Genomic DNA, 27,974 nt, shown 5'->3' with positions numbered 1-27,974 from the left:
ATACAGCTGTCAAAACGTCTTATATTAAATGACAAAACCACTGTTCATGGTTAAAACATACAGTGGGGAGAACAAGTATTTGATACACTACCGATTTTGCAGGTTTTCCTACTTACAAAGCATGTAGTGGTCTGTAATTTTTATCATAGGTACACTTCAACTGTGAGAGACGGAATCTAAAACAAAAATCCAGAAAATCACATTGTATGATTTTTAAGTAATTAATTTGCATTTTATTGCATGACATAAGTAAGAAGACGAACCCATGCCTTGGCATTAACAGTGCACTTTGCGTACAGACTTTTCAAAAGAAAAGTAAAACAAAAATAAAACTACTAGACTAAAATAATCTTTAGTGAAGCTGCATGAACATTTGAGAATTTCATAGATATGGCCCTTGCTACACCCCCATGCTATTCCTGTAGTAAGCGGTTTTGCCTGTGTAAACAAATAGAATACAGTAACTTATGTTCAGTAACTTTCGTTCCGTATCCCTTATTCCAATCAAAATCCCAAGACACATTTCAGACAATGACAAAAGGAAAGCCCTTCTCACGTCAACAATACAGGCACATTTTGTCTTTGTTTGATTGTGTGTGACAGTGTGTGAGTGAATAAGTGTTTTTTCTGTTGGCTTTTCGTTTTCTCCCTGTCACATTGAACTCTGACGGTTAGAACTGAGCTTGCAGAAAAAGTGTGACAGTTTGGTGTACGAAAATAATCTATAGAAATACAGCTGTGTTGTTAAAATAGATGAAGGCTTCTTGAGGTTGGTATTGGCAGGTGAGTCCTGAATATTATTAACCATTGCCTAACCAGGTAGCCTTCTCAAACACACATTCATTGAGGTAACAATACTGATTCCAGAGAGTTGTGTGGATTCTATTGACCAGCCATTTCCCTTGGAGAGATAAACTACATGTTTATTGCACCTCAACATCAGCAATGCCTTCCCATTTGTCACGATGCAGACTGAACGTGTCCATTATCCTCTGTGAGTGTGGTGGCTGTCATTGCTGCTTACATTCACACTGTAATATAGAATAACATTACAGTTAACATTACAGATAATAGACAGGTCAATGGCAATGCTCTTCACTAAAGGCCTTAGAGCTGACCAGACAAATCAGAAAAACAACATTTCATATACTATTGCCCACAACAACCTTCAGTGAGGAACATTGCTCTACCAATGAGAGAAGATATTGATACCCTAAATGGTCTGTTGTCATACTTTGTAAGTGGAGGCGGTAACACTTCACATTATATGGAGTACAGGTTACATTAATTGCACTTTGCTCCTATACCTGTGTAATAACACTGCAATTAGACTAGTAACAACATTGTATTACTACATTAGTGCTCCTCACTTGAAACAACAATTTCTGTAAGGAGGTCAGGCCAAAAGAGGTCACAGATAAATTGTAAAAGCCTTGAAATAAAGATTGATAACCTCACAGTGTGCACATAACATCAGCCTGATGAAGGGCTGACGAGGACTTTGAGTTGAAACATTGCACAATAACAATGCGGGAGCATTCATCGGTGTGCAGGGATCCATCTTTATTTCTTCGTTTTGTACCCTGCACCTTGCAGTAACTGGAGGTTTGTACTCTAGTTTGAAATTGATTTTTAGATAGACTTACATTCCTCCTCAGTAGAGGCCTCATCTTCTTCCAGTTGTTCCTCCTCTTCCTCCACGGCCTGCTCCTCCTCTTGCTCATCTTCTGCTTCAGAATCCTCTTCTTCCGCCTGCTCTTCTACATTCTCTACTGCATGCACCTCCTCCACCACCTCCTCTGGTGCTGCCTCTGCCAAGTCCCCCTGCTCCTCCTCCACCCCCTCCTCCTCTGCAGGAGCAGTCTGTTCCTCTGTGACAGCCGAATCCTCCTGTACAACAGACTTCCCATCTAAGTGAGCCGCCTCCTTCTCTTCCACCTCCTCAGCAGGAGCAGCCTGCTCCTCTTCCGCAGAAGCAGCCTCTTCCTCCACCTCCTCTGAGGGCTCATCTGCTTGACCCCCTCCTTCCAGCTGAAACAGAAATAATTATAGTTAGTACTTAAGGGAAGTACAGGGCCTATGGTTACTTTGTAATCACATTGATGTCATTTATTTGGCCTACATTACAGTATATGAATGGGAATACAACATTTACCCAGAATTCATCAGAGAATCCACAGCAGGCAATTCGCCTCTACACACTAATGGGTTAGCAGCAATCTCATAAAAGTTCCCCATGGGCACATGCTGGGCAAAAATAGTTACGAGAATGTGCATGCTCCCCTGTACAAAATACACCAAAATATTTGACGTTAGGAACAGTAATGCTTAGATGAGAAACTGTGATGAAAAGGTTTAAAAGGCATTATAAACTGGGTGGTTTAAGCCCTGAATGTTGATTGGCTGACAGCTGTGGTATATCAGACCGTATACCACAGGTATGACAAAACATTTATTTTTACTGCTCTAATTATGTTGGTAACCAGTTTATAATAGCAATAAGGCACCTCGGGGGGTTTGTGGTATATGGCCAATATACCTCGGCTAAGGGCTGTATCCAGGCACTCCGCGTTGCGTCGTGCGTAAGAACAGCCCTTAGCCGTGGTATATTGGCCATATACCACACCCCCTCGGGCCTTACTGCTTAAATAACCTGTGACCAGTCCTAACGTACCACTATATAAGACAATTCATAAAAGGAAGTATATTTGAGGGTGACCCAGTCCCCTTCTACCACAATATTCTAAACCCTGGCATGTGTGAGACTTCCTCTAGGCGTTACCCGGGCGACCTGTTTCTGCACGACCTCCAGCTGAGCGTGGAGCTCAGAGTGCAGACTGTGAGCCGCTGAGTTCTGCTCCTGCAGACTTTGTTGTACTGTCACCAGCTGCCCCTCTCTGGCCTGCTGGGCACTCTGAGACTGCACTGTCTCAATCAGTTCTCTGAAACACAGGTATGCACACACAGTGAAACCAACCAATACAATGGAAGATACAACAACAGCAAACATTTCAAAACTCTTTCCAATTCCCAATACACTACATACCTGACACTTGTGATCTCCGCTGTACTGGCCTCCAGTTGAGCCTGGTTGGCTGACAGCTGTTCCTTCACCCCCAGGAGGTCTGATGCCTGGCCCTCCATGGTGGCGCTCAGGGTGCCCAGCAGCCCTGCCCTCTCGGCCAGGCTCCCTGTCAGACCCGCCACGCTTTGGGCCAGCTCTGTCATCAACCCCGCCAGGCCCTCCACCTGCAGCCGGACAGCCTCAAACTCCTCGCTCTTCCCCTTCAGCATGGCCTGCAGCTGAGTCAGCTGCTCCGTGGACACAGTGGCCTGCTGTATCTCAGCCAGCTGGGCCTTCATCTCTGTGTGGAGGGAGAGAACCTGGGTGGGCAGGTCTAAGGTCTTTAGCTGCTCAGCCATGGCCAGGGCCATGACTACCTGCTTCTGGGCCAGCGTGTAAGACTCTTCCAGGGTGTTGAGGCGAAGCTCGAAGCCACTGGTACTGTGCTGCTGCAAGGACATAAAACAGAAATAGCTCAGAGTCAGCGCATAGTGCAGCCAATAGCAAGTAAGTGAGCAATCTTTATCAAGTATTTTACCTCTCATGCTATTCATCCTGACAGAAAACGATCTATTGGTTGAGACAGTTACAGTAAGTGGGTGTAAAGAAATGAGAACAAGATATTGACCAGGTACTGCAGTGGCCTGTAGGATAATCCTATGATTTAAGTAGGCCAATTTAATTCTGTCAGCAGTTAATTGAATCCACATCCTGGCCCCATCAGTGACGAAGACCCACTGTGTGAAGGCTAACCTGTGATCTTATAAGTTAAGGATGGCCTCCCTTCCTGTGCCGGGGGGAATACCACTTTAATGACTCTCCCCGCAGTATGAGGACAGAACACTGTGGCTGCTTTCTAGCAATACTGACACTATTCATAGGATACTAGTTCAAGCATTTACATTTTACACATTAGTAATTTAGCAGATGCACTTATCCAGAGCAATTGACAGTTAATGCATTCATCTTAAGATAGACAACCACACATCACAGTCATAGTAAATACATTTTTACTCAATAAAGTAGCTATCATCAAAGTCAGAGTTAGTAAGGGGGAAAGAGTGAAGTACGAGTGTTAGTTCACCAAAAGCTTACTTCTTCTGAATTCCTGCCTCTCAACAATATGGGCTTCACCTTACTCTGCATGCAGAAAGTCTCTGACTCTGGCCCCTCAAGTGTTGCACAATCCCTAGCCTCAAATGGAATTTACTGGACTGGGGGCAAACAAACCTTCACTCATGGGTGTAACAGCTACATAGGTTACTCACTTTTTATATTTGCTGTGACCCACAAGGTCAAATTGTGGCATCGTGTGTGTATGGTGAGGTCAATGTGCAAACATGTTAAAATGTTAAGGATTTTTATGTGGAAAATCACATGCCTGTATTTAGCCCTGCAACCAGGTGTTGACAGCCAACTTTTTGCCTTGTAAAAGAACTTCAACAAACTTGTGAATGCTGGTTTCTTATCTCTCAACAGTGTGTATGAAGTACCTGTAATACCTGTATGTGGGGCCATGGTTTAATACTACAAAATGACTTCTCATTGACGCAGGGTATTTTGGTATCTATAACACATGTTCCAAAGTAACTTAGAACATGCATTAAGCATGTGCAGATACTAGTGCATATACCTCCTCATCCTAATTGGGAAGTAAATTGAGCCCATAAATGGGTTCAATTAGTCTACAAATTCCCCTCTGCACTTATTGTTTTGGAAACACTCACCCGGGTGGCCACGTCTGAATGGGTATAATCTCTAGAACATGTTTCTATGTATGATTAAAGACCAGCCAGGGAACCAGTGCAATGAAGCTGGAAAACTAATAGGAGTAAATGTTACAGGGACTCACCACAAGTAAGGTCAATATCGAGTGCTGTAGCAGGCTATTTTTATCCCCATATAGACAACTGGCTTCTTTATTTAAGCCACTGCACAGTGCACACTGAAATCAGTACCATGACTATGTGAAGCATGGTTTCAAGCAGGGTCAACTGCTGTAAAACTCTAGTCGAATTGGAAGTGGAATGTGTTTATTTCAAAACGCCTATACAGTTAATCTTTTATTGAAATATGTCTATATTCTAGGGACATTCAGTGGCTTATGTTATGTACCCTAACAAACTATTGGTGCAGTCAGTGTTCCCACATTGTAGATCAAATTTAATCCCCATTACAAATGGCAACAGCTGCATGATGTGCACCTCAACCTAGTCTCAGAGCATTTCGTCTTATTCTGTACATAAAACTGAGACACTCCATTTAGTATGATGTTACATTTCGTATGGGACAGTATGTATTAATTTGTGGATGTCCACCACCATTTCCCTATAATATGTTACGACTTACAATTAGTATCATATGTTATGAATTCGCAAAACGTACAATATGTTACGATTTGCAGAACATACATGTTATGAATTGTGGCTAGTTGGCTAACATTAGCTAGCTTGCTAACATTAGCTAGGCTAGGGGTTAGGGTTCAAGGTTAGGGTTAAGTTTAGGAGTTAGGGTAAAGGGTTAAGGTTAGGGGAAGGGTTAGCTAAAAGAGTTAAGGTTAGAGTTGGGGGAAGGGTTAGCTAACATGCTAGGTAGTTGCAAAGTAGCTAAAAGTAAGAAGTAGTTGAAAAGTTGCTAATTAGCTAAAATGCTAAAGTTATCCATATTGAGATTCGAACTCACAACCTTTGGGTTGCTAGTCGTTCGTGTTATAAGTGTTATACGTACAACCAACCACCCTCATATAGTTTTTGCCTTAAGTAACTATCTGTGTTGTGTAACCATTGCAAACTTAACATATCATACTAAACTGTGTATCGCCGATTTACGTACATAATAAAACGATATGCTCTGAGACCAGGTTGCGCACCTTGACGGGGGTTAGAAATAGAATAATTTGCGACTCACTTCGGTTCAGTGTCTTGGCAGTATTACATCAGTTCAGAACTATCATATCCTATCCTGAAATTTTGCTGACAACTGCATGCAGGCTATAGGAAGGCATATACATACCGACTGCTAGAGCTTTCCATAGTACTGAATGCAAAATAAATTAGGACGGTCGGAATAGTATTGCAATGGGTCTAAACACAGAAGGATTTTGATCACAAAAAACGTTGCACAGAACGTTATTTTGACATTTTGCTGACGCATGGAAACTTCAGAGCCTTTGTAATGCGCCAATAATTTTTGCCCATGTTCTTATTACGCATGGTTAACTATTTACCTTTTCATTTGTCTGTCGAGTTTCTTCCTGGAAGGACTGAAGCGTCACCATCTTCATCTGCATGCCCATGAAGTTGTCTGCTAAGTAGGTTATACTTTGGTGCTGCTGGAAACAGAACCATGCCCCGGTGGCACCTCCGACCACAATCATAAGGAATAAAATGAACAATAGCACATTCTGGTTTCCACCTCGCGCCTCCGGTTCTGAAGATTCATGATTCAAATGGTTAAAGTCTTCGTGATTGTGTTTGTTCTTCTTCCCTCGGTGCTTTGCTGTCATTTTAACACAGTAGCGTGGGAGTTCCAACAGTATAATGGCCAGAGGTGGTAAAGGACCGGTGGTGGAAAGATGGATGTTTGCTCTGGTGCTGTGGTGACTTCTCCAGACACGTCTTTCTTGTATTAATTAATTGATATTACAACGCGTAAATTGGTCCTCATTCAATACCAGTAAACAAAGTAGCAAAAAGAGAGAGTTCTTAGTGAAGGGGTGGTTTGGGCTGCAAATAAGAAAATAAAGAAGCGTGTGGTACCCCGTTCCAGAAAGAGAAGAGTGCGTGAGGGGCGTTTAGTGCGGGAGAGTGGCTAGTCTCCCTGTAACGTGTGCTGCTCAGTCTTACCTATTCAGTCCCTCCAGAATTCCACGATTATTGTGTTCAAATTAGTCGCAAAATGCGAAATGCAGTGAAGAGAGAAAAAGTTTGTTGACTTCTGGCTTCATTTAACGATATTATGCGATACATGTGCGTTGATTGGTTGAAATTGCCAGCCCTCTTTTTGTAATGCGGCGATGGGTCAGTTTTGTGAGAAAATATTGCTACTAATTGACTGTTTAATGCCGAAATAGTGCAGTGATTGGTCAAATTTGCAAGTCCTTGCTTGCATAATATGCGGGGAATTGTTGATTTTGCAACTAAAACATTTTGATAGCAGAATCCTGAAGGGACTGAATAATACAAAGTCCAAACGTGTGCCTATGGTAATGATGTACAGTGCATTCAGAAAGTATTCAGACCCCTTGACTTTTTCCACATTTTGGTTTAGTTACAGCCTTGTTCTAAAATAAATGCATTTTCCCTCATCAATCTACACATAATACCCCATACTGACAAAGTGAAAACCGGTTTTTAGAAATGTTATTACAAATAAAATGTATTACAAATAAAAAAGTATTCAGACCCTATGCAATGAGACTCGAAATTGAGCTCAGGTGCATCCTGTTTCCATTGATCATCCTTGAGATGTTTACAACTTGATTGGAGTCCACCTGTGGTAAATTCAATTGATTGGACATTATTTGGGAAGGCACACACCTGTCTATATAAGGTCCCACAGTTGACAGTGCATGTCAGAGCAAAAACCAAGCCATGAGGTTGAAGGAATTGTCTGATCTGGGGAAGGGTACACAATCATTTCTGCAGTATTGAAGGTTATTGAGAGCTTCAGAGTTCCTCTGTGGAGATGGAAGAACCTTCCAAAAGGATAATCATCTCTGCAGCACTCCACCAATCAGGGCTTTATGGTAGCGTGGCCAGACGGAAGCTACTCCTCAGTAAAAGGCACATGACAGGCCATTTGGAGTTTGCAAAAAAAGCACCTAAAGGACTCTCAGACCATGAGAAACAAGATTCTCTGTTCTGATGAAACCAAGATTGAACTCTTTGGCCTGAATGCCAAGTGTCGCGTCTGGAGGAAACCTGGCACCATCCCTACAGTGAAGCACAGTGGTGGCAGCATCATGCTGTGGGGATGTTTTTCAGCGGCAGGGACTGGGAGACTAGTCAGGATCGAGGAAAAGATGAATGGAGCAATGTACAGAGAAATCCTTGATGAAAACTTGCTCCAGAGTGCTCAGGACCTCAGACGGAGGCCAAGGTTCACCTTCTAACAGGACAACAACCCTAAGCACACAGCCAAGACAACGCAGGAGTGTCTTCGAGACAAGTCTCTGAATGTCCTTAAGTGGCCCAGCCAGTGCCTGGACTTGAACCCGATCGAACATCTCTGGAGAGACCTGAAAATAGCTGTGCAGCGACGTTCCCATCCAACCTGACAGAGCTTGAGAGGATCTGCAGAGAAGAATGAGAGAAACTCCCCAAATACAGGTGTGCCAAGCTTGTAGCGTCATACCCAAAAAGACTCGAGGCTGTAATCGCAGCCAAAGGTGCTTCAACAAAGTACTGAGTAAAGGGTCTGAATACTTTTGTACATTTGATATTACTGTTTTTATGTTTAATACGTTTGCAAAAATGTCTAAAAAACTGTTTTTGCTTTTTCATTATGGGGTATTGTGTGTAGATAGATGAGTATCATGACTCAGGATATGACCCAAATGCAGACACAGGAGGCGGATAGTACAGTTCTCAATAATTTATTATAACACAGGGCAAAGGGCAGGTCGAGGACAGGCAGAGGTTCGTAATCAGGTCAGAGTCAGACAGGTACAGGACGGAAGGCAGGCTCGGGGTCAGGGCAGGCAGAAAGGTCAGAACTGGGAAAACTAGGAAACAAACACTTGAGGAACAGGAAAACGGGAAAGAATGCTGGTAAGACCTGACAAGACAAGACAAACTGGCAACAGACAAACATAGAACACAGGTATAAATGCTCAGGGGATAATGGGGAAGATGAGCGATACCTGGAGGGGGTGGAGACAAGCACAAAGACAGGGGAAACCGATCAGGGTGTGACAATGAGGGGGGAAAAACTATTTAATCAAGTTTAGAATAAGGCTGTAATGTAACAAAATGTGGAAAAAGTCAAGGGGTATATGAATACTTTCCGAATGCACTGTTTATCATTTTCTATGCATGCCTTAGTTCGGCACCACCATGTCATGTAGCTTCTTAGTGACTGAGTAGGCAATTATCAGTATGTAGCCTAAAATATGAATGGGCTCTATAGAGCTGGGGGGGGATGTGTGTTGTAATTCTTCATTCTGTGTCTTTCAAAAAGCCTTACATTTCACAATTACAACAACTTTGCCAAACCCTTTATTTGCATTGCATCTTACAAGTGACATAGTTGAGTTCTCAAAAAAATTGACAGCATAGCTCAGTTATTTTCTGTGGTCATATTTAGTATTTCATGGGACCTACAGTAATCTGTCCACTGCATTCATGTCTATTGCCATCACTTCCACAGGCTTTACACAACACTTTCTGTATGTGTGTGTGTACACTTTCGGTCACTTTCTAGTATGTTTTTAATCGGAATGTCAACGTTATTCAGCATGAAATTAGTATGTTTAACATGACAACAAAATTGGAGAGGGTTTGGTAATCTCAAGTGATTTAGGATCAGAATTAATTTAAGTCTAGGAGACCCCAACTCCCAGGTTGGGTCAATGCCATCTCGATTTGGGTCATTTTAGGTTGTGAAATATCCACATCAAACATAATGATCAAAAACGATCACTCTTGTCATTTTTACTTACTAGCCTCAACAAACACAGTGCATGTCTTACAAGCAGTACAGTCATGCATTTTGGAAAATAACTTAATTCAATCATATAACAAAATTGACATTTTCCACCTTGATACATAATAACGCCTCTACATACTGAAGCACTGTAAAATGTTTCTTCATTCTGTGAGCAAGAGAGAGAAAGAGAGAAACAATATTACCTTATTTTAATTACATTAAATAATAGTCTAACTCACACGAGGTACTAAATATGTTTATCAGAGCAGGTCAGTGGAGTTCTCACCTCTGACTGTGAGTTTGGTGGAGGACTCGGCCCTCCCCAGGGCACTTTCTAATTGGATGTTGTACTCGCCCCAGTCTTTGGGGGTCACACGGAGTATCAGCAAGGAGCAGACACCACAGATGTTGGTGATCAAGTAGTTGGTGTTAGTGTTGAGGCTGATGTTGTTGCGGTACCAAGTGACGCGAGGCTTGGGATTTCCCTTTATGGCACAGCTCATATAGCACTCATAGCCTTTGGGTGCTGTGTGCTGTCTCAGTGGCACAAGGAAGGCTGGAGCGGTCCGCAAATCACACGTTTTGTAGGCTGGCATGTTTACCACAAATTTGTCTAGAGAAGAAACATGGCAAAAAGGTAAAATGCTCATCTTACATGTCATGTAATGCTTAAGTTAAAATAGCAGCATTATATAAAGGGTTCATAGATTATTCATTCATTTGTAATAAACCGTTATAATAGCACATTAGTACTTGTCAAATGTTGAGCTTAATGACTGCTATTGATTATACTGTTATTAGTACCTGTCTATCCATAAAAGCTGATTTATATGACTTATTTATATGGCAAAGTATCTCTCTCTGTCTGGCTTCTAATACCTTTCCTCCTCTCGCTTCCCCAAGTGGGAGACTCAGACGGAGCAGACATGCCCATGTCATTCTTGGCGTAGACCCTGAAGTGGTACTCCCTGCCAAGCATAATGTTACAAGCCGTGAACTTGTTGTTGAAGAGCCTGTCGGCCACCGTGCTCCATGAGCCTTTGGTGGAGTCCCGTTTAGACACAGAGTAGTGAAGGTGGTCGTCACGCTTCTCATCAGGGGATGGCTCCCAAATCACAGTCACAGTGCCTGGGACGTTCTCCTCAAGTTCTACTGGTCCTGGAGGCTTGGGATCATCTACAGCCAGAGTCAGAGATGATAGTCAGTATGATGTTACACTTCAGGAGGACATTCTATCATTAGGTGGTAATTGTTGTTGATTCACTTATGGCCGATGTTCATTGTGACTGCTGATATTTAAAATACTTTCTTTGTGAGTGCGGGCCCTGGCTGTCTTTTTCATCTTGTGCAAGTTCCAATCCCTTCTCAGTCTGAAACACACTAGGATAGTTTTACTGTATGTTACTGTACCTGTAACCCTGACCTCCACACTGAAGCTCTCCTGGCCCACTAGATTTTTGACCACTATGGTGTAGATCCCTGAATCAGAGCGCTCAGAGGAAGTGATCAGAAGTTGAGATGACGATTCAGAGTTGGAGATATTGACCCGCTTCAGCAAAGGAACATCGTCCTTCAGCCACGTGACTTCTGGCCATGGGGATGCCTGTTAATAACAAGATGATTTAAAACATCAAGATAGCATGGATTGCACATGGTCTTAAAGCATATGCCAATTACCAGTTTCACCTCTTACCCTCTTACCTCAAAGTTTAAGAGGATCCTGACAGAATTTCCAGCTCTCACCACCATGAAACTCTTCATCTTATTATCGGTGAAGCATGGTCTCACTGAAAACAGTGACAAAAATAAATGAGGACATTTGAAACTCATCTTATGTAAGTCTAACTTGCAGGCTAAAACAGGCTTAAACAGAAAGACAATACAACACTATTCCCAATGAACGCATCATCGTCACCCACCAGGTGGAGGCATGGCCAGGATGTAGTTGTCCAGATCCTGGGGCACTCCTTCTCCTCCATCATTGATAGCGATCACCCTGACCCAGTACATGGCCATGGCCTTCAGGCTTTTCACAGTGAAGGTGGTCAAGATGATGGGGGTGACGTTACAGCGGGTCCAGTCTATGCACTCAGCCTGCCTGACCTCTATAAAATACCCTTTGGCCTCATCCTGGACCCCCACTTCCTCTGTGGGTTTATTCCAGGACAGGGAGAGGGTGGTGTAGGATGTGTCTGCCACCTCCAGATCTTCCACTTTCCCTGGGGGTTCTAAAACAAACACTAAATTGTAAATCTAATGGCCATACATCATTGACTTCAAACAAATTAACAGTATAAACAAGCACCTAAATAAACAGTTATTTCTGAAAATATTATGTTTTATTATAGTTGTACATGTTGCTTGCACTTTGAAAGGATGTATGACTTACTCTTTGGGTCTTTTGCGAAAATAAACTCTGAAGGGGAACTGGGCTCGCTGAGTCCAGAGACGTTGATAGCATAAACTCTGAACTCGTATTCGTTCCCTGCTACAACATCTGTCACTGCACGTTTCTTTTCTAGTAGTGAGGAGAAACAGAATCAGTCATAGAAAGTCCAATAGAATTGAATTCATTAATCCAAAGAAGCTGTGATATACTAACGCCCCTAATTCACTAAAAGAAGAGACCTTGGATAGGCTCATCTGTAGGGTTGACGGGACTCCAAAGATTACTCCCCTTCTTGCGTTTTTCCAAGTTGTAGCCCAGGATGCGAGACTCGCCAGTGTCGGTCGGGGGAGACCATGTCAGGTTGATGCAGTTGTTAAAAGCACTAGCCACTTTTGGTGGGGCAGGGCTGCTAGGAAAGGCTGAGATATTTCAGGAAAATTACATAACATTTTGTGTTTGTGTAACACTTCAAAATGTTCTGTCATAATACCCAAATAAGGTTATCGTAAGCACAACTTTTGAAGTAGATTCTAATGACAACATATAACAACTTACGTGACATTGTTGACATCCACTATAAACCTACTAAACCTACAACTAGCTCACCCAAGGTGCCAGCTGTGAGGTCATCAGTCTCCATCATCTCACTGACGCCCTCCTCGGTGACCACCCTGATACGATAGCAATACTTCCTGCCGTGTTCCACGTCGTTATCCTTGTATTCGGGCACGCCAGGGATGTCCCCCAGCTTCTTCCAAGTGTTGCGGCCAACTTGCTGGCGCTCCAGGTTGTAGTTTATTACTGGGCAGCCACCGTCATCCTTTGGATCTCTCCATTTGATATGAATACAAGAGGCTGTGCTCTCGAGGACCTCCACAGGGCCCTGGGGCGCGGTGGGTTTGTCTACCAGATCAGACAGAGAGAGGTCACATTACCCTAGCCAAAACAGTCTGCAGTCATGTCTCTGCATTGGAATTTAAGAGAGAGAACTGACTGTCCACAGCACAGATACACGAGAATATCTCTGAACAATGATTGAACTGAGACAGTTCTTACCTTGAATTCTTGAATTGAACTAATTTTAACATTGGTTCCATTTCTCAACTCACCGAGGACGATGAGTCTTGAGATAGCCTCCATGGTACCATGTTCGTTCTTGAGCTTGATCTTGATCTCTCCAGTGTCTTTGCGCTGGCACTTGCTGAGGAGCAGGCGGCTTTGGGTGAAGGACTTCTCTATCTTGGTGGTGTTATCGTCCAGGAGCTCCTCTCCTTTTCTGTACCACTGGATCTTCATGGGCTCGCGGCCCACAAAGGGCAGTTTGAACGTGGCGCTATTCCCCACTTTGACTATGACCGGCTGAGAGAACGCAGACAGATCATCAGGGTCAAACCTGGGAGGGTCTGAATAGGACACAGATCATGCAATTTAACTGACATTTGACTCAACTGCAATTGTTTAAAAAAAAAAATCTGAATACTAAAAGTGGATATACCTTTTTTTAAATGCATAATGATTTTATAATTTGAGTATTGTGAAATGGCTACTCAAATTATGTTGAGACAGTGTAGACATTGTATTGTACATATAACCAAAATGAATGCCTTTCATTTTCTAACCTTCCACATTCAGCATTGCCTCAGTTTTACGCCCGTCTGCCTCAAAGCGGTATTTTCCAGAGTCTTCCTCCTGACAACGGTTGATGACCAGCTTGTGGCTTGCACCATCTCTGGACATTATGTGTCCATCATCTGCTGTCAACTGTCAGGAAAGATATATATTATAATCTATCTTAAGATATTATCAAATAAAAATATATTGGGGGGTGAGAATGACAAAGATAATTCAGTCTAACCTTCTTGCTATCTCTGTACCAGGCCCCTTCACAATCATCACTGCTCAGCTTACACATCAGTTCAGCAGGCTGGCCAATGAGGGCATGGACATTTGACAACCCGCTTACGAACTGAACTCCTGGATCTGGCATTCACAACAGCAAACAATTAGGGACTTAAGACTGGTTTTATTACATTTGGATCAGACAGACTTACCAGATGTGATGTTAACATCTAATGCCATTTTGTAGTGCTCTGAAGAAATTATTATTTGGGCTGTCTTGAGTAGGATAATGGTTAGACCAGACGATGTACAGTTGAAGTCGGAAGTTTACATACACTTAGGTTGGAGTCATTAAAACTAGTTTTTCAAACACTCCACACATTTCTTGTTAACAAACTATAGTTTTGGCAAGTCGGTTAGGATATTTACTTTGTGCATGACACAGGTCATTTTTCCAATAATTGTTTACAGACAGATTATTTCACTGTATCACAATTCCAGTGGGTCAAAAGTTTACATACACTAAGTTGACTGTGCCTTTAAACAGCTCGGAAAATTCCAGAAAATGATGTCATGGCTTTAGAAGCTTCTGATAGGCTAATTGACATACACCTCCAGTTGACTGAAAGTACCTGTGGATGTACACATTTTCTATAGGATTGAGGTCAGGGCTTTGTGTTGGCCACTCCAATACCTTGACTTTGTTGTCCTTAAGCCATTTTGCCACAACTTTGGAAATATGCTTGGAGTCATTGTCCATTTGGAAGACACATTTTCGACCAAGCTTTAACTTCCTGACTGATGTCTTGAGATGTTGCTTTAATATAGCCACATAATTTCCCTTCCTCCTGAGCCATCTATTTTGTGAAGTGCACCAGTCCCTCCTGCAGCAAAGCACCCCCACAACATGATGCTGCCACCCCCGTGCTTCACGGTTGGGATGGTGTTCTTCGGCTTGCAAGCATCCCCCTTTTTCCTCAAAACATAACGATGGTCTTTATGCCCATTATGGCCATTTTTGTTTCATCAGACCAGAGGACATTTCTCCAAAAAGTACGATCTTTGTCCCCATGTGCAGGTTCAAACCGTAGTCTGGCTTTTTTATGGCGGTTTTGGAGCAGTGGCTTCTTCCTTGCTGAGCAGCCTTTCAGGTTATCTCGATATAGGACTCATTTTACTGTGGATATAGATACCTTTGTACCTGTTTCCTCCAGCATCTTCACAAGGTCCTTTGCTGTTGTTCTGGGAATGATTTGCACGTTTCGAAACCAATGTACGTTCATCTCTAGGAGACAGAATGCGTCTCCTTCCTGAGCGGTATGACGGCTGCATGGTCCCATGGTGTTTATACTTGTGTACTATTGTTTGTACAGATGAATGTGGTACCTTCAGGCATTTGGAAATTGCACCCAAGGATGAATCAGACTTGTGGAGGTCTACAATTTTTTTTCTGAGGTCTTGGCTGATTTCTTTTGATTTTCCCACGATGTCAAGCAAAGAGGCACTGCGTTTGGAGGTAGGCCTTGAAATACATCCACAGGTACACCTCCAATTGACTCAAATTATGTTAATTAGCCTTTCAGACGCTTGTAAAGCCATGGAATTTTCCGAGCTGTTTAGAGGCACAGTCAACTTCGTGTATGTAAACTTCTGTCCCGCTGGAATTGTGATACCGTGAATTATAAGTGAAATATTCTGTCTGTAAACAATTGTTGGAAACTTGTGTCATGCACAAAGTAGATATCCTAACCAACTTGCAAAAACTACAGTTTGTTAACAAGATTTTTGTGGAGTGGTTGAAAAACGAGTTTTAATGACTCCAACCTAAGTGTATGTAAACTTCCGACTTCATCTGTAAAGCATTACAATAATGCACACAAACGCACAACACAACAAGCATTTCTATGGTATCAGATCTTATTTTTTTAAGATACCAGTAATTAGAAGTTAATTTCTTTAGCTTCATCTACAGAATAGTTAGAAGAGTTCTATGGAACATAGAAGAGTTTCATAGAACATCTTCCCAGAAGAACACATTGCATGGAAAATACTATTGATGTTATTATATGACTACATAAATACATTCTCAAAAATGAACATACTATTGGTTACTTTGAGATGTGCACATACAGTATGGTAAGAGATGATATTCAACATTCCCCTTTAAGGTACATGTATCTTCTCAGTATCATCTCTTGTCAGTGTAACAGATGACCCTGTTACAAAAGTATCATATTTCTCCAATTATTTCCCAAACTTGAGTGATACTCATGTGAATGCCATCTCCTCCATGCAGTCAGTACATGACGTCATGTGTGGTCTCTTACCAATCACTGTGTCCTTCAGCAGCGGGCCTTGCCTTGTGCGCTCTGAACGCTTGCCAGACACATCAGTGTACTCCCCAGTTTCTCCTGTACCACTTTGCCCATTGGGATCTGTGATTTGGCCGTAAAATAATAACCTTGCGGGCAATTTCCAAAATTACTTAGCATTTTGTTAAATTATGAGCTGTAAGGTTAGGGTTGGAAGAAAGCATTGCATTTATTGTGAATAGAACACAAAAAGCATGACAGAGATACAGGAACACACAACACAAAAAGCCACTCTATGAGATCAGGGATTTTATATACTGTATAAATATACAATACCAGTAAAAAGTTTGGACACAGCTACTCATTCAAGGGTTTTTCTTTATTTTTACCAAATAGGGCTATCTCCTGTATACCACCCATACCTTTTCACAACACAACTGATGGCTCAACGCATTAAGAAGGAAAGAAATTCCACAAATGAACTTTTAACAATGCACACCTGTTAATTGGAATGAATTCCAGATGACTGAGAGAATGCCAAGAGTGTGCAAAGCTTTCATCAAGATAAAGGTTGGCTACTTTATAGAATCTAAAATCTAAAATATATTTAGATTCTTTCAACACTTTATTGGTTACTGCATAATTCCATGTGTGTTATGTCATAGTTTTGATGTCTTCACTAGTATTCTACAATGTAGAAAATAGTAAAAATAAAGAAAAACCCTTGATTGAGTAGGTGTGTCTAAACTTTTGATTGGTACTGTACATATACCCTTGATAAAGATGAGCAAAATGACTGTTTAAAATAAAGAATACAAATACTGATCTATATTGTATGCTGCAAAAAATGGGGACATTATATTATTTTATACTAATACAATTGGTCAGAGAAAGAGATTTGGTCACACTTTATTTGGGTTATACTGTCAACAAACTACCCGTTGATAAGCAACTGCTTGCTGAGGTTAGGGTTAGGTTAGGTTTAGAATAAGGGTTAAGCTTAGAGTTAGGGTTAGGGAGGTTACGGGTTAAGTTTAGGGTTAGGATAAGGGTTAAGGTTTGGGCCAGGGTTAGGGTAAATTAAAATGTTATTGATAGTCTGTAGATAATCTGTAGAGCAGAGATCATCAACTAGATTCAGCCACGGGGCAATTGTGGTCTTGAGCGGATGGTAAGACGGCAGGAACGTAATTACAAATCATTTGAAGACTGCAAATTGACCGCAAGAAGCCCAAACAGATATAATATTGGACTAAAACATAATAATTTCAAACCTTGTTCACATTTGTATAAGATCAGATATACAGTGCCTTCGGAAAGTATTCAGACCCCATGACATTTTTCACATTTTGTTAGGTTACAGCCTTATTCTAAAATCGATTAAAAAGATTTTTGTCCTCATAAATCTACACACAACACTCCATAATGACAAAGCAAAAACTGTTTTTAGAAATGTTTGTTAATATATATTTAAAAAAAAACTGAAATATCACATTTACATAAGTATTCAGACCCTTTACTCAGTACTTCGTTGAAGCACCTTTGGCTGTAATTACAGCCTCGAGTCTTCTAGGGTATGACGCTACAAACTTCGCACAACTGTATTTGGGGAGTTTCTCCCATTCTTCTCTGAAGATCATCTCAAGCTCTGTCAGGTTGGATGGGGAGTGTTGCTGCAGAGCTATTTTCAGGTCTCTCCAGAGATGTTCGATCGGGTTCAAGTCCGGGCTCTGGCCGGGCCACTCAAGGACATTCAGAAACTTGTCCCAAAGCTACTCCTGCTTTGTCTTGGCTGTGTGCTTAGGGTTGTTGTCCTGTTGGAAGGTGAACCTTCGCCCCAGTCTGAGGTCCTGAGCGCTCTGGAGCAGGTTTTCATCAAGGATTTCTCTGTACTTTGCTCCGTTCATCTTTCACTCGATCCTGACTAGTGTCCCGGTCCCTGCCGCTGAAAAACATCCCACAGCATGATACTGCCACAACAATGCTTCACCGTAGGGATGGTGCCAGGTTTTCTCCAGAAGTGACAAATCTTGATTCTCATGGCATGAGAGTCTTTAGGTGCCTTTTGGCAAACTCCAAGCGGGCTGTCATGTGCTTTTTACTGAGGAGTGGCTTCTGTCTGGCCACTCTACCATAAAGGCCTGATTGGTGGAACGCTGCAGAGACGGTTGTCCTTCTGGAACGTTCTCCCATCTCCACAAAGGAACTCTGAAGCTCGGTCAGACCATCGGGGTGTTGGTCACCTCCCGAACCAAAGCCCTTCTCCCCCAATTGATCAGTTTGGCCGGGTGGCCAGCTCTAGGAAGAGTCTTGGTGGTTCCAAACTTCTTCCATTTAAGATTGATCGAGGCCACTGTGTTCTTGGGGACCTTCAATGGTACAGAAATGTTTTGGTACCCTTTCCCAGATCTGTGCTTCGACACAATCCTGTTTCTGAGCTCTACAGACAATTCCTTTGACCTCATGGCTTGATTTTTGCTCTGACATGCACTGTCAACTTTGTGACCTTAGGTGTGCCTTTCCAAATAATGTCCAATCAATTCAATTTACCACAGGTGGACTCCAATCAAGTTGTGGAAACATCTCAAGGATGATCAATGGAAACAGGATGCACCTGAGCTCAGTTTCTAGTCTCACAGCAAAGGGTCTGAATACTTATATAAATTGTATTTATTACATTTATTTAACTAGGCAAGTAATTTAAGAACAAATTCTTATTTTCACTGACGGCCTAGGAACAGTGGGTTAACTGCCTTATTCAGGGGCAGAACGACAGGGGATTCGATCTTGCAACCTTTCGGTTACTAGTCCAACGCTCTAACCACTAGGCTATCTGCCGTCCCAGGTAAATAAGGTATTTAAGTTTTATATTTTTAATCCATTTGCAAAAATAAATAAAAAACAGTTTTTGCTTTGTCATTATGGGGTATCGTGTGTAGATTGCTGAGTATTTTTTTTTTATGTAATATATTTTCGATTAAGGCTGTAATGTAACAAAATGCGGAAAAAGTCAAGGGGTCTGAATACTTTTCGAAGGCACTGTGTCTCTCTATTATTCATGGTAATACTTTTGAACAAATTTTCCGAATTAAAATCAATTTATAAAGATGATTTGTTGGTGTTTTTAGTCTTATGTCCAACAATAAAAAATACAAATATTTTTTCAGCACTTGGGGGGCCAAATAAAATCACCCACTGGCCAAATTCGGCTCGCGGGCCTCAACTTGAGGAACCCTGCTGTAGAGCATCTACATACAAACTATCAAAATAAAGTGTTACCCAATACTCTAGCACCCTCCCCTTGCGAGGACAATGACACTGAACTTTTTTCTAAATTGCTTTATAAGATTGGAGAACATGTTGGGAGGGATCTTAGACCATACTTCCATACAGAATCTTTCCAGATCCTTGATATCCTTCGTCTGCTCTTATGGACTGCTCTCTTCAATTCAAACCACAGGTTTTCAATGGGGTTCGAGTCTGGAGACTGATATGTCCATTGCAAAATGTTTAATTTGTGGTCAATTAAGCATTTCTTTGTGGATTTTGATTAGTACTTGGGGTTATTGTCTTGCTGGAAGATCTACTTGCAGCAAAATGTCAGCCTCCTGGTAGAGGCAACAAGGTTTTTGGCTAAAATGTCCTGGTACTTGGCAAAGTTCATGATGCCGTTGCCCCAGGACCAGTGGATGCAAAATAGCCCCATAACATCAAAGATCGACCACCATATTTTAACATAAGTAAGAGGTACCTTTCTGCATATGCTTTTGTTTTTCAACGCCAAACCTACCACTGGTGTGCGTGGCCAAGGAGCTCTAGTTTCATGTCATCTGTCCATAGCGCCGCCTGGAGTTTGATAAATGGCATTGGCATTTGGATTGGATCCAGTGCTATGGTCAGATGACATGAAAATTGAGTTCTTTGGCCACATACACCAGCGGTGGATTTTGTCGTAGATAAAGACTCAGTATCAGTATCCTTGCAAGGGGAGGGTGCTGGAGTATTGAAAACAGGAGATCCTATTATTACTTGTTCAACAAAATCTTTCTCTGAGCAATTGTTTTAGTATAAAAATATAAAATGTTCCTTCTTTGGCATGCAATATAGCTCAGTATTTGTATTATTTATTTTATACAGTCTTTTTTGCTCATCTTTATCAAGGGTGCCAATAATTTTAGACCCGACTGTACATATACTGTATAAATAAGCCCCATCATGTACAATTTAGTTAGAAGAGTTCTATGGAACATAGAAGAGTTTCATAGAACATCTTCCCAGAAGAACACATTGCATGGAAAATACTATTGATGTTATTATATTACTACATAAATAAATTCTCAAAAATGAACATACTATTGGTTACTTTGAGATGTGCACATACAGTATGGTAAGAGATGATATTCAACATTCCCCTTTAAGGTACATGTATCTTCTCAGTATCATCTCTTGTCAGTGTAACAGATGACCCTGTTACAAAAGTATCATATTTCTCCAATTATTTCCCAAACTTGAGTGATACTCATGTGAATGCCATCTCCTCCATGCAGTCAGTACATGACGTCATGTGTGGTCTCTTACCAATCACTGTGTCCTTCAGCAGCGGGCCTTGCCTTGTGCGCTCTGAACGCTTGCCAGACACATCAGTGTACTCCCCAGTTTCTCCTGTACCACTTTGCCCATTGGGATCTGTGATATGGCCGTAAAATAATAAACAACATTGCAAGCAATTTCCAAAATGTTATTTTGTTAAATCTGAAATTAACCCATCAGCTGTAGGCTTGGAGTTCTTAAAATGGTCTTGACATGGAGATACTGTTTCCATGGTTTCTTTTACAATGATTTGTTAAATATTTGGAAATCAAGGAAGCTTTCAATGTCTTTTGAACAGAACACAAAAAGCATGGCAGCGATAACCAAATACACAACACAACAAGCCTCTCTATGTGATCAGGGATTATATACACTGAGTGTACAACACATTAGGATCACCTTCCTAAATATTGAGTTGCACTCCCCTCCCTCTTTTGCTTTGCCCATTCACCCTCTGAATGGCCCACATACACAATCCATGTCTCAATTGTCTCAAAGCTTAAAAATCCTTCTTTAACCTGTCTCGGCCTCTTCATCTACACTGATGTAAGAGGATTTAACAAGTGACATCAATAAGGGATCTTAGCTTTCCATCTGGATTCGCATCGTCAGTTTATGTCATGGACAGAGCAGGTGTTCCTAATGTTTTGTACACTCAGTGTATATACACTACATGACCAAATGTATGCGGACACCTGCTCGTCAAACATCTCATTCCAAAATCATGGAGTTGGTCCCTCCTTTGTTGCTATAACATCCTCCAGTCTTCTAGGAAGGCTTTCCACTAGATGTTGAAACATTTCTGTGGGGACTTGCTTCCATTCAGCCAACAAGAGCATTAGTGAGGTCGGGCCCTGATGTTGGGCAATTAGGCATGTGCTCGCAGCCGGCGTTCCAATTTATCCCAAAGGTGCTCGATGGGATTCAGGTTAGGGCTCTGTGCAGGCTAGTCAAGTTATTCCCAACCGATCTTGACAAACCATTTCTGAATGGACTTCGCTTTGTGCACGGGGGCATTGTAATGTTGAAACATGAAAGGGCCTTCCCCAAACTGTTGCCACAACGTTGGAAGCACAGAATTGTCTAGAATGTCATTGTATGCTGTAGTGTTAAGATTTCCATTCACTGGAAATGAGGGGCCTAGCCTGAACCATGAAAAACAGCCCCAGACCATTATTCCTCCACCACCTTTACAGTTGGTACTATGCATTGGGGCAAGTAGCGTTCTCCTGGCATCTGCAAAACTTAGATTCTTCAGACGGACTGCCAGATGGTGAAGCGTGATTCATCACTCCAGAGAACGTGTTTCCAGGCTTGTGTGTGGCTGCTCGTCCATGGAAACCCATTTTATGAAGCCCTCGACGAACAGTTTTTGTGCTGAAGTTGCTTCCAGAGGCAGTTTGGAACTCAGTAGTGAGTGTTGCAAACAAGGACAGACAATTTTTACGCTCTACACGCCTCAGCAATCGGCAGTCCCGTTCCGTGAGCTTTTGTGGCCTACCACTTCGCGGGTGAGCTGTTGTTGCTCCCAGATGTTTCCACTTCACAATAATTGCACTTACAGTTGACCAGGGCAGCTCTAGCAGGGCAAAAATTTGACGAACTGACTTGTTGGAAAGGTGACATCCATGACGGTGCCTGGTTGAAAGTCACTGAGCTCTTCAGTAAGGCCATTCTATTGCCAATATTTGTCTATGGAGATTGCATGGCGGTGTGCTCGATTTTATACACCTGCAAGCAACGGGTGTGGCTGAAATAGCCAAATCTACTAATTTGAAGGGGTGTCCACATACTTTTGTGTATAGATATACAGTACCAGTCAAAAGTTTGGACACACCAACTCATTCCAGGGTTTTTCTTTATTTTGACTATGTTCTACATTGTAGAATAATAGGGAAGAAATCAAAACTATGAAATAACACATATGGAATCATGTAGTAACCAAAAAACTGTTAAACAAATCCAAATATATTTTATATTTGAGATTCTTCAAAGTAGCCCCCCTTTGCCTTGATGACAGCTTTGCACATTCTTGGCATTCTCTCAACCAGCTTCATGAGGTAGTCACCTGGAATGCATTTCAATTAACAGATGTGCCTTGTTAAAAGTTCATTGGTGGAATTTATTTTCTTCTTTGAGCCAATCAGTTGTGTTGTGACATTTAGGGGTCGTATACAGAAGATAGCGCTATCTGGTAAAAGACCAAGTCCATATTATGGCAAGAACAGCTCAACTAAGCAAAGAGAGATGACAGTCCATCATTACTTTAAGACATGAAGGTCAGTCAATGCGAAAATGTTCAAGAACTTCTAAAGTTTCTTCAAGTGCAGTCGCAAAAACTATCATGCGCTATGATGAAACTGGCTCTCATCAGGACCACCACAGGAAAGGAAGACCCAGAGTTACCTCTGCTGCAGAGGATAAGTTCATTAGTGTTAACTGCACCTCAGATTCCAGCCCAAATAAATGAGTTCAAGTAACAGACGCATCTCAACATCAACTGTTCAGAGGAGACGTGAATCAGGCCTTCGTGGTCGAATTGCTGCAAAGCAAACCACTACTACAGAACACCAATAAGAAGAAGAGACTTGCTTGGGCCAAGAAACACGATCAATGGACATTAGACCGGTGGAAATCTGTCCTTTGGTCTGATGAGTCCAAATTGAGATTTTTGGTTCCAACCGCCGTGTCTTTGTGAGAAGCAGAGTAGGTGAACGGATGATCTCCGCACGTGTAATTCCCACCGTGAAGCATGGAGGAGGTGTGATGGTGCTTTGCTGGTGACACTGTCTGTGATTTATTTACAATTCAAGGCACACTTAACCAGCATGGCTACCACAGCATTCTGCAGCGATATGCCATCCCATCTTGTTTGCGCTTAGTGGGACTATCACTTGTTTTTCAACAGGACAATGACCCAACACACCTCCAGGCTGTGTAAGGGCTATTTGACCAAAAAGGAGAGTGATGGAGTGCTGCATCAGATGACCTGGCCTGCACAATCACCTGACCTCAACCCAATTGAGATGGTTTGGGATGACTAAGGGTGGCAAAGGGTGGCTACTTTGGTTACTACATGATTCCATGTGTTATTTCATAGTTTTGATGTCTTCACCATTGTTCTACAATGTAGAAAATAGTAAAAATAAAGAAACACCCTTAATAAATGAGTAGGTGTGTCCAAACTTTTGACTGGTACTGTACATAGATATATAGCTGTATACATATATATTTAAGCCCCATCTTGTAACATTTTGTCAGAAGAGTTCTATGGAACATAGAAGTTTCATAGAACATCTCCCCAGAAGAACACATCACAAGGAAGATACTGTGGATGTTATCATAGGACTATGGAAATCTATTCCAGAAAATCAGAAAATAGATCATACTATTGGCTATTCTTAAATCTTCTCCTAGTCATTTCCCAAACTTGAATGACATTTGTCACTCATGTTAAAGCCATCGCCATCTCCTCCATTCAGTCAGTGCATGACGTCACGTGTATGACATCACGCATGGTCTCTTACCAATCACTGTGTCTTTCAGCAGTGGGCCTTGCCTTGTGCGCACTGAACGCTTGCCAGCTGCATCAATGTACTCTTCAGTTTCTCCTGTCCCACTTTTCGCATTGGGATCTGTTTGGCCGTAAAATAATAAAAACCTTGATGGCACTTTCCACAATTACTTTTCATTTGATTGAATATGAAAATAAACCATCCGCTTTATGATTGTAATGGAAACAGTGACGAGACAGAGCAACAATGAACAATACATGACAAAATAACCATATATATATACACAGATTAATAGAACAAAAACACACTCTGACATATTATTGTGAACAAAACATACATTGGGACATACAAGCAAACCAGTACAATAAGGCGTGCTTAAAAGGATTTCTGAAGGGTTTTATAAGTAGTTTATAAAGAGTAAATGATATCTTTAATGTTTATGTTTTTACAAACCACTTATAAACCCCTTTTAAAACGTTTTAGGTAAGTATTCGTTAATGTGAAGTGTTACCAACAAACACTGTTCTACACATATGAACAAACTTGAACATGTCACAAAGACATAAAGCAGAAAGTTGTGGACAGACAAACATGTTTGACCAATTGTTTGCAAGAGAGGTCATTTTAAGTAATACTTTGTCTTCTAATCTGAACTTGGATAAGAACAGATGTTGTGTTGGTGTCTATTGACGTCTTTTCATGATGAACTGATCCTCAATCATGCTGTTGGCATGGAGATTCTGGTATCAGAGTTATTGGAATGGTCTTGCCATGCAGATACTGTTTCCATGTTTTGTTTCACAAATATTTGTTGAATATTTGAAAATCAAGGACGCTTTCAAAGTCTTATGAATAGAACACAAAAAGCATGACAGAAATACACAAACACACAACACAACAAGCCTCTACAGGATTCAGGGATTAGATATATTTTCGTATTATTTTAGATATGTAAAGTTTAGTTTGAGTTTTATGCAACATAGAAAAGTTGAATAGATATTCCATTGAAGATACTACTGATGTTAGAGGACTGCATACTACACATCCATTCTCAAAAATAAACAGACATGGATTATTTTGAGATACTGTATGTATGATTAGATTAAACATTCCCCTTGAATGAACATTTCAGTATCATCTCGTCAGTATCATACTTCTCCAAGTCATTTCCCAAACTTGAGTTATATTTGTAGGAACGTCATGTCCTTCGTGCAGTCAGTACACAACGTCACATGTGATCTCTTACCAATCACACTGTCTTTCAGCAGAAGGCCTTGTCTTGTGTGCACTGAACACTTAGCAGACTCATCAGTGTACTCAGTTTCTCCTGTCCCCATTTTCGCATTGGGATCTGTGGTTTGGCCTTAAAGTTAGAATAACCTGCCGACACTTTTCATAATTACTTTTTATTTGGTTAAACATAAAATGAAACAATCCATTCATTCCTTGATTGTAATGGTAACGATGACAAGATAGATCAACAAATAAAAATATATGACAAAACTGCCATATTTGCAGGTTAATTGAACAAATACACATTCAGACATATTATTGTGAACAAAATATACACTGGGACATACAAATAAACCAGTAACGCTTTACATTTAGGCATGCTTAAAAGGATTTATATAGGGCTTGACAAGTAGTTTATAAACCGTTAATTAGTAGTTTACATATAAAGTTTATGATTCTGTTATACAGTTATAACACAATGGTTATTTTGGTACTGGCCAAATAATGAGCTAATATATGACTGCAATGTTATTGATTCTTATTGCGAGTAAAGCCAGTGCTGTCATATAAGCTCAGTATTTGGCTAGCAGATAAATGAGAAGCACAATTTCTACCAATGTATTATTACTGTTATTACAGATTTATAAACTATCTACAACAGTTTACAAACTACTTATAAACCTTTTAAAATACCTTAAGATAAGTATTCCTTAACCTGTTCAACTTTGACACCCTCTGGTGGCATTTTCTAAACTACACAATATTGTATACTACATGCTTAGTACTGTTAGAAAGGCAAGAAGTGTGGGATTCCAATTGTCAAATGTTGGTCAATAATACATTTGAAAGTCTAGGTTTTTTCATAAAATATGTCACCAATTACTGATCCAAAAGGATAAATAGGAACACAGCCATTTCAAAAGTGCAGGGCTTGTGCAATGTAATTTTTTCATCTTATAGGAATAATTAGTCATCTTACAGGAATGATATACTGTACATATGAGGAGAAAGCTGAAGCCTCTACCTATCCATTGATGTAAATATATCCCCTGTCTGATTCCCAGTTCGTCCACTAGGTAGCAGTAGGTGATCACAAGACGTCTCTTGGCCTCTTGAAACCAGTTGCGTCTGGTTTGGGTAGTGTGTCACTGTGCCAAAATGGCCGAACGGATTTTCAAGCCTGACATATTAAAATAAACCTAGCAAGCACAGCTTTCAGGAATAAGACACAAACAGGTGAGGAAACTTCAAACCTATTTTCCCATTCACTTTTCCTATTGTAAACGAGTGAGAGATCAACAGCGCATGCAGAGGATGCATGTAAGATAATGTGGATGGAGAAGGAAATGCATTGCTTTACAACAGTGGTCACCAACCTTTTCTGAGTCAAGATCACTTTCTGAGTCAAAATGCATGCCGAGATCTACCGCTCTGATTTTTTATTAACATGACTTAAAAAACGTAAGTCTATGCAACATTAACCAATTAAAAACAGTACTGTATCAATGAGGTTTGTGCAGTAAGCTATAAGCCCAATACATTATCACCGCATACTGGCTTTGCTTGAATTTACCTGAATTTACCTTGTTTTTCGGGAATTAAAAATATATATTTCAACATTTGAGGTAGGCTATATGATCACACCGTTAATATATCCATTGCTGTATTACTTGTGTATTACTTGCACCTAATTTATGAAAGTTGCCAATCACAATATAAAGTCAAGAGAAGAAAAAGCCTGGAAGGAGGAGAGATGACTAGAAACGATTCCGTTGACCGTTTTATGTGTGGATTAATTGGGGGAGTAGAGGACGTGCATTTCAGGTAAAATAACAAGTCAATGTTTATATCCCAGGACAAATTAGCTAGCAACAGCAAGCTAGCTAAAAAGGACAAATGATCTAGCAAGTGCAAGCTAGTTAGCTAAATTGCCATAAATGTTTAATGCTTTTCGACCTGTCCCCAAATTAACAGAATTGGTTCAGAGTTTGTTTTGATATTTTAATCTGCGTGTCGTGATCGCGTTTGGTGTGGGTGGACAAAATACATTTATGCACGATGGCGCACGCGTGCAGCCGGTCTGGGTTCCATGTTGGCTTTTGGCAACGCAGACGCTCGTTGAAGTGCGCGAGCAGTGTGGGTGCAATAATTGAATAATATAGATTTCTACATTTATTTTGCAACGCTCGCGGTGTAGTCAGCCTGTGGCTCTTTTTATGTGTGGATTAATTGTCGGAGTAGAGGACCTTGTGCATTTCAGGTAAAATAACAACTCAATATTTATATCCCAGCACAAATTAGCTAGCAACAGCAAGCTAGCTAAATAGGACAAATTAGCTAGCAAGTGCAAGCTAGATAGCTAAATTGCCGTAAATGTTTAATGC

General features: G+C 41.1%; 2 protein-coding genes across 4 annotated transcripts in view; both read right to left on the bottom strand.

Moving 5' to 3' along the window:
- Positions 1–61: 61 nt before the first annotated feature.
- LOC111966593 (fibrinogen- and Ig-binding protein) lies at positions 62–7,010 on the bottom strand. 3 transcript variants are annotated; one of them, XM_023991370.2, is made up of 5 exons: positions 6,291–7,010; positions 3,047–3,513; positions 2,783–2,942; positions 1,647–2,031; positions 62–1,031 (listed from the first exon to the last, which is right to left on the bottom strand). In XM_023991370.2, exons 1-5 carry the CDS (start codon positions 6,567–6,569, stop codon positions 1,027–1,029), a joined length of 1,296 nt encoding a protein of 431 aa, XP_023847138.1. In that variant the 5' UTR covers positions 6,570–7,010; the 3' UTR covers positions 62–1,026. The 3 variants fall into 3 exon arrangements, with proteins under 3 accessions (XP_023847138.1, XP_023847140.1, XP_023847139.1); XM_023991372.2 differs by having other exon boundaries at positions 2,792–2,942; XM_023991371.2 differs by having other exon boundaries at positions 3,047–3,510.
- Positions 7,011–8,661: 1,651 nt separating this feature from the next.
- LOC111966592 (immunoglobulin-like and fibronectin type III domain-containing protein 1) overlaps positions 8,662–27,974 on the bottom strand; it is a 72,209-nt gene continuing 52,896 nt past the window's right edge. The window contains exons 16-28 of the mRNA XM_070444330.1: positions 16,268–16,375; positions 13,957–14,081; positions 13,721–13,862; positions 13,211–13,504; positions 12,708–13,004; positions 12,341–12,520; positions 12,102–12,230; positions 11,632–11,940; positions 11,414–11,499; positions 11,123–11,315; positions 10,592–10,888; positions 9,999–10,325; positions 8,662–9,878 (exon numbers count right to left, since the gene is read on the bottom strand). Coding sequence (XP_070300431.1) covers positions 9,874–9,878; positions 9,999–10,325; positions 10,592–10,888; positions 11,123–11,315; positions 11,414–11,499; positions 11,632–11,940; positions 12,102–12,230; positions 12,341–12,520; positions 12,708–13,004; positions 13,211–13,504; positions 13,721–13,862; positions 13,957–14,081; positions 16,268–16,375 — 2,492 coding nt within the window. The 3' untranslated portion in view covers positions 8,662–9,873. The remainder of the gene's footprint in view (positions 9,879–9,998; positions 10,326–10,591; positions 10,889–11,122; positions 11,316–11,413; positions 11,500–11,631; positions 11,941–12,101; positions 12,231–12,340; positions 12,521–12,707; positions 13,005–13,210; positions 13,505–13,720; positions 13,863–13,956; positions 14,082–16,267; positions 16,376–27,974) is intronic.

Source organism: Salvelinus sp. IW2-2015, linkage group LG7 (assembly GCF_002910315.2).
Source record: "Salvelinus sp. IW2-2015 linkage group LG7, ASM291031v2, whole genome shotgun sequence".
In the NCBI taxonomy this organism is placed as follows: domain Eukaryota; kingdom Metazoa; phylum Chordata; class Actinopteri; order Salmoniformes; family Salmonidae; genus Salvelinus; species Salvelinus sp. IW2-2015.
The sequence above is the reverse complement of the archived record's forward strand: the minus strand, read 5'-3'. Positions and strand labels throughout refer to the sequence as shown.

Coding starts and splice junctions, on each gene's coding strand:
- LOC111966593 (XM_023991370.2), bottom strand. CDS start 6,569: ATGACAGCAAAGCACCGAGGGAAGAAGAACAAACACAATCACGAAGAC. Junction 2,943..3,046: donor GCGGAGATCACAAGTGTCAG/GTATGTAGTGTA, acceptor CCTGTGTTTCAG/AGAACTGATTGAGACAGTGC. Junction 2,032..2,782: donor TGCAGAAACAGGTCGCCCGG/GTAACGCCTAGA, acceptor TTTCTGTTTCAG/CTGGAAGGAGGGGGTCAAGC.